Source organism: Caenorhabditis briggsae, assembly GCF_000004555.2.
Source record: "Caenorhabditis briggsae complete genome, chrIII, whole genome shotgun sequence".
NCBI lineage: Eukaryota > Metazoa > Nematoda > Chromadorea > Rhabditida > Rhabditidae > Caenorhabditis > Caenorhabditis briggsae.
The window spans coordinates 983,288-989,877 of NC_013490.2; the positions used below are offsets into that span (position 1 = coordinate 983,288).

Below are 6,590 nucleotides of genomic sequence, written 5' to 3' on the forward strand. Positions count from 1 at the left end.
GAAATTTCGTGCCAAATCTTTCTAACGTCGGGAAAATTTTTGATAATTGAAATTGAAAAATTTATCAAGAAATTCCGAAAAAGGAATTTTGCAATTTTGATTTCCACTATTTTTTCACGACGTTAGAGAGATTTGTCATAAAATTCCAGCTATTTCAATGCCCAGGAGCATGATTATACTCATTTTGAAGCTCTCAATGAGCTAGAAACGATGAGAGAGCTGGAAATGAGAAATTTTGGGATCTGAAAGAAAAAAAGCATTTTCAGACCAACGACGACATGATTCTGAACAGCGCCCTCCGCTGGTCAGAATCCCTCCCACTTCCATCCCAGACCTCCGTCCTTCAAAAAGAGGCAACAACAATGTCGCTGACGTCTTCTGAATCCGCGGTATTCCTGAGGAATTGCGTTCTGATCACCGGCGATCGTGGTCTTACGATCAAAGCCATTGGCAACAATCTACCGTGTCGAGGAATCGCGAATTTCGTTAAATGGATGCGTTGCTAATTTCATTTTCTCTGCGTCTCCATCTTTTGTATAGTCCCTTTGTTGTTAATTTTTATTTTTGTGTCTCTCTTTGTTTTTCTTAAAATGCATTTCCACAAAAACTATCAATTTATTATATCTCATCAGCCAAACAAAACGAATAAAACAATTTTTGAGTTTTAATTTTTTTTGGAAGTTAAAAAAACTGGGAAAAAAAATTTAAAAACAGCAAAAATAAAAATAATTCGCTGCCAAAAGCGGAAGTTGCGAATTTCAAAAAAAGGGAGTGTCTGACTTCTCTGCGTCTCTCTCCCTCTCGCTTCAAAAAAAAGTTTTCTGTCTTATCACATGTTTTTTGATGCCCGATACCCCCTATTTTTTTCATTTCACTGATCACTTTTTATTCTATTTTTGACAAAAACTGATCTCTCGGAATTTCTATTTTAGGCCAGAAAAATCGGAAAAATTCGAAAAAAGTTTTCCTTCAATTTTTTTTTTGCCAAAATTTTTAGTTTTTCGATTTTTATATCAATTTACATCCGAAAATTCAGTTTTATCTCCAAAATTTAGGTCGAAAACCAAAAAAAAATCATTTAATTTTTTTTGAAAAATTTTTTCTAAGGAAAAATTTCGATTTCGACATCAATTGATTGCAAATGTTATCTTTCTTGAACCCCAAAATGTTTATTTTATCTCCAAAGTTAGGTTGGAAGTCCAAAAAAAATGTTTTTTTTTCAATTTTTCGGAAAAATTCGATTTTCAACGATTTTCCACCAATTTTTCCAGGATTTTCCACTTAAAAAGTGCATTCTTTTAGATTTTTATCAATTTTTCGACGATTTTTCACTCTTAAAACCTGAAATTTCGTCGATTCTAGGCCCAGATTAGATAGGCATCGGCCCAGATTTTCGGCAGGAAAACGAAACACCGAATTCGACGCGCAAATGGTGCACACCCACGTAATGCACACAGTGCATTACACTCTACGCGCATTCTATGGCAGCTTTTTGGGAGCTTTTTCCAGCTCTTTGTTTATCGATTTTCAGAGGTTTTCGAGGAAATTTTGGGTGGAAGTATTCTTAAAATCACTGTTAACCACTTTTTGTGCTAGAAAAGTTATTTTAAAAGCCGAAAATTTTCAAAAAATTAGGTATTTTTCTCAAAATTTTAGATTAAAAAAAACTTTTTTTTCGATCTTCAAGCCAAAAATTTCAAAAAAATTCGCTGAAAACTTATTTTTTAACATTAGAAAATGCAGTTTTTCAATTTTTTCTCCAAAAATTCCGAATTTTCAGACCATGCGGCTCTCACTGGCGCCTCTTCTTCTTCTGGCACTGTTTATTCATCAATCAGTTGCCGATAATGATATAGGGGTAATTGAGTCTTGAATTTTCAAAAAAAAAATTTTAAAAATTTCCAGAAAGATGTAGACACTGTGGATGTGAAGATGGATGATGCAGCCGTAGTGGAGACCATTGGAGAGGAGGCGAAATCAGAGAAGAAGGTACCTGAAATTTGAATTTCCCGCCTGAAAAATCCTCAAAAAATCCGTATTTCCAGAAAATCTCCTCCCAAGACATCTCATTCTATCACGGATTCCTTGCCTCGTTCTCAGTGATTGTTGTGTCTGAACTCGGTGATAAGACCTGGTTTATCGCTGTGATTATGTCAATGCGGCACTCTCGTCTTACTGTATTCTCCGGTGCCATGGGTGCGTTGGCACTGATGACAGTGTTATCAGCGTGTCTAGGATGGGTAAGGATTTTATTGAAAAATTGCCGAAAAATCCCAAAAAATAGGCTTTAAATGGCTGGAAATCTGCCCAAAAGCCTTCTAAAACCCCATATTTTGGATTGAAATAGGTCTAAATCGTCTAATGTAGCTTTCAATGACTGAAAATCGATCCAAAAACGTTCTGAAACTTCAGATTTAGGCTTAAAATTCCCCAAAACACTCGAAAAATAAGTCAAAAATCGCCTAAAATTGCTTTGACCTATCTTTAAGTGACTGAAAATCTGTCTAAATGCGCTCTAAAACCATAGATTCAGGCTTGAAATAAGTCAAAACTCGACTAAACTTGCTCTAAGTTGGCTTAAAATACGCCAAAACCCTAAAAAATAAGCTAAAAATCGTCTAAACTCGCTTTAAATAGCTGAAAAATTAGTCTAAAAGCCTTCTAAAATCCCAGATTTAGGTTTGAAATAGGTCTAAATCCTCAAAAAGTAAATCAAAAATCGCCTAAACTTGCAATTTAATTGGGCTTTAAATGGCTGGAAATAGGTCTAAAACCCCAGATTCAGTCTTAAAATACGCCTAAACTGGCTCTTTTTCCAGGTAACCCAAGTAATCCCCCGTGCCGTCACCTACTACCTCTCCACGGCTCTTTTCGCCCTATTCGGTCTCAAAATGCTCCATGAAGGATGGACAATGTCCCCCAACGAAGGGCAGGAGGGATTCGAAGAGGCGCAAGCAGAAGTGGCAAAACGAGAAGGAGAACTAGACGCTAGCAAATTCGAAATGCTCGAAGGAGGAGGTGTAGCCCCTCAGTGAGTAATTAGCCCTTAATTCCCATCTAATTATCTTGCGAACTGTTCAGATCGGAAACCAAAAAGATCTTCCTATTCACTTCTCGAATTTTCATCGAAGCCTTCACCCTTACGTTTGTCGCCGAGTGGGGAGATCGATCTCAGTTAACTACGATTATTCTTGGAGCTAGAGAGAATATCGCCGGTGTGATTGGCGGAGGAGTACTTGGACACGCGCTATGCACTGGTATTGCAGTGATTGGAGGAAAGATTGTCGCCCAGAGAATATCAGTAAGAACTGGTAAGTTTAAGGACCCAAAAACCTAAAAAAATAGCTCGAAATAGCCTTAACATAGCTAGAAAAGGTTCTAAAAAATTCCATTAAAACCTAGAAAAGCTCCCAAAAACCTCAAAAATAGCACCCAAAATCAAAAAAAAAATTGCTCTGAAATGGCTAGAATAGCTCCCAAAAACGTCGATAAGACCCACGAAAAGCTGAAAAATAGCTCTCAAAACCATATAATTACAGTAACCCTGATCGGAGGAGTCGTCTTCCTGCTCTTCGCCCTCTCCGCCCTCTTCATCAACGACATTGAATCGGCCGTTGACTCGTAAGGCGCTATTAGCCTACAGTAACCCAATTACTACAATGTCATAATTAAACCCCCACTATTTTCTTGATGTTAACGATTCTCATGTCCGGTCCTTCTATCCCTTATTTCTCTCTATTTTTGTGCTTTTTTCAGTTTAATTTTCACTTTTTTAAAGTTCAAATCTCCCCTAAAATTCAGAAGCCTTCTCCAAAATTCCACTGAAATTGGCAATTCGACGATTTTCGCAGCAAATTTCACAGAAAAATTTCAAAATCAAAGTCTCATCGAAGCGTCAATACAGACGGAAATTTGAGCATTATTTTTCACCACTTTTCTCTTGGTTAGCACGGGTTGCCGACCCCCCATTTTGTATTCCCGGATAATTTACTTTAATTGTTTAGCAGCAATATTTTTTTGATTTTCAGTTTTCCAGAGAAGATTTTCTCCCCCAAAATGTGATGTTTTATTTAAATTTTTCGCTTCTTTCCCCTTTTTTCATGTCAAACTACGCAAATTTTATGTGCCTCCTCAATAAATTTGAAAATAAAAACCCAATTTTAAAGGAATTTCGCTGTTTTTCGGCCGAAAACTTGGATTTTCAGCGATTTTGTTGATTTTTCTCGATTAAAAAAATTGTTTTTCTAAATTTTCCGAGTTTTCAGACTATTTTTTGGCTGAAAATCGATGAAAATTCTCTGAAAATCGACGGAAAACGCCGCCGCTCTTGGATGTCATACTGTAATCGTGACGAGACCCGGGCAGTTACAGCTATGTTCCTTTAAACTGTGCCGATTTACGAGATCTCATTTCTTGTTTTTTTTTGTTTTTTAGCTAAAAATCTTCAATTTCCAGCGATTTTATTGATTTTTCTCGAATCAAAAAAATAAAAAACGTAAATTTTCAGAATTTTCAGACTATTTTTTGGCAAAAAGTCAATAAAAATTGGCTGAAAATCGATGAAAAATTTAGTTTTTCAGCCAAAAACCTATAAAAAATTTTTTAAACTTAATTTTCAGAAATTTTAGCCTATTTTCGGCAAAAAATCCGTAAAAATTCGCTGAAAGTCGATGAAAAATGTCGTCGCATTCGTCTGTCATACTGTAATCGTGGCGAGGCCCGCTCAGTTCGACTCATGCTCCTTTAAAGTGTGTCGATTTACGAGAACCGAAAATTTTGTTTTCTTCAGTTTTTCAGCCAAAAAACTTCAATTTTCAGCGATTTTATTGATTTTTTCTGGCTTACATCATCAAAAATAAAATGTCGAGTCAAGAAGGATCTTCTGGTTAGTGAATGAACTCGGAAAAATCGATAAAAAATGGCGAATTTTTCAGAAAATACAGAAAATAGCGATCCAGGCGAAAATCAGTGCGCAGAGAAGCCAAAGGTACGGAAAATAGTGGATTTTTGGGAGTTTTAACAGTTTTGATAAAGTTTTAGGCCCAAAAATCCTCGAAGAACTTTCAAGTTACTCCAGCGGCCGTGCATGCGCCGGTAAGTGATTTTTAGCGGTTTTTAGGCCAAAATTTGGAATATTTCGAGAAAAATAGCCCCTAAAATTCAAATTTTAGGCCGAAAATCTAATTTTTCCAGGCTAAATCCGCTGGCTCCGCCCCCTTCCGCTCATTTGATCTGAAACAGTTATCGTCTGAAATGAAGCGAATGGCGGATGGTGGAAAGCTGTTTAATATGATGAGAGAGGTCGATCGAATGGGCGGAATGCGTGGATTGATGAGACGTCGTGGCCGAGGAGGAGGTGCTGGTGGCCGTGGAAGAGGAAACCAACCGACGGCCGCGTCGCCAGATGAGCCATCCACCAGCTCTGGATAATTTTATTTGTCTTTTTTGTTTTTAATTTTGTTAAATTTATTAAATTGTTCATCTTTTTTTTTTAATTTCTGAAATTAAAAAAAAAATGTTTATCAGAAACAATTTTTCGAGGCATTGCGAAATGTCGGATTTTTAAAATAAAATTATTTTTTCTAGTGCAGAAATTTCTCTAATTTCCCCTAGTTATCCTTACAAGTCTTCAAATTGGAAAGTTTTCACTAGAAAACTTTGAAAAAACCCGCGAAAATTTCATATTTTCAAATTCCGAGGCTGTGCAAGTGCGCTCCATCGAACTTCCCCATATAACTCGGCTCCCAGGCACCCCTGGAACCTCTAGTTTTTTGTAAAGTACTGCACATTTTTTTATATTTTCTTACAGATTTTGAATTTTGAATTTTTAAATTAAAAAAAAAATTCTAATTTAATTTTTAAAATTTTCACGCAATTTTGAACATTAAATTTTCATGTTTGACCCAAAAATTTGGTCCCAAAAAACTCTGAAAATCCACAAGAATCCAGCGAACTCGGTCATCCAAAAATTTCGAAATTCTCGAATTTTTATCTGAAATTTGAAATTCAAAATTTTGAAAAAAACAAGAAAAAAGAAATTATTGGAAAAATGATTAATGTTGAGAACTTTGGGGATTTTTGGAAAATTGGAATTTTTCAGTTTTTAGATTTTTTGCATTCATATTCATTATTCTCATCGTTTTCAGATAATTTAGAGCTTCAAAATGAGTATAAACACGATTAGGCTCCGCCCTCTTTGGGTTCCACCACGAAAACTACAGTAACCCTTACATTTTCGCGGCTTGGGACCCATTTTGAGCGATATGGGGCATGTTTATACTCATTTTGAAGCTCTCAATAAGCTGAAAACAATGAAAATGCTGAAAAATAATAAATTTCAGAAAAGACAAAGTCGGAAGATTGGAATAAGACAGAATAGAGAACTTAATTTTTCTGATTTAAAAATGAATAAATTGGTTTTAGTTTTTTATTTATTTACGATTTCAAGAATCGTGAGAAAAAAGGAAAACCATAGGGAGAATAAGAAATGGGAGGGAGTAGTTTGATGATTGACCAAGTAAAATGATATTACCGTAAAACCTCTTATAGAACGACACCCGGATCGTCCACTTTGAGCCTATATATCTCAC

At 35.8% G+C, this 6,590-nt stretch overlaps 3 protein-coding genes across 3 annotated transcripts in view; all 3 read left to right on the forward strand.

Moving 5' to 3' along the window:
- Cbr-smg-6 overlaps positions 1-497 on the forward strand; it is a gene marked incomplete at both ends in the record, with an annotated part of 7,851 nt that extends 7,354 nt beyond the window's left edge. Inside the window, 2 exon segments of the mRNA XM_002640747.1 lie at positions 267-364; positions 401-497. Of these exon segments, the coding sequence (XP_002640793.1) occupies positions 267-364; positions 401-497 (195 nt within the window).
- Positions 498-1,783: 1,286 nt separating this feature from the next.
- On the forward strand, positions 1,784-3,625 carry CBG15669 (the record flags this gene model as incomplete). The annotated part of the gene is made up of 6 exons (XM_002640748.2): positions 1,784-1,858; positions 1,906-1,989; positions 2,046-2,240; positions 2,820-3,031; positions 3,082-3,311; positions 3,540-3,625. 6 exons carry the CDS (start codon positions 1,784-1,786, stop codon positions 3,623-3,625), a joined length of 882 nt encoding a protein of 293 aa, XP_002640794.2.
- A 1,293-nt stretch (positions 3,626-4,918) lies between these two features.
- On the forward strand, positions 4,919-5,603 carry CBG25804 (the record flags this gene model as incomplete). The annotated part of the gene is made up of 3 exons (XM_045243355.1): positions 4,919-4,987; positions 5,194-5,356; positions 5,587-5,603. The coding sequence occupies 3 exons, from the start codon at positions 4,919-4,921 to the stop codon at positions 5,601-5,603; spliced, it is 249 nt and encodes an 82-aa protein (XP_045099737.1).
- Positions 5,604-6,590: the final 987 nt, after the last annotated feature.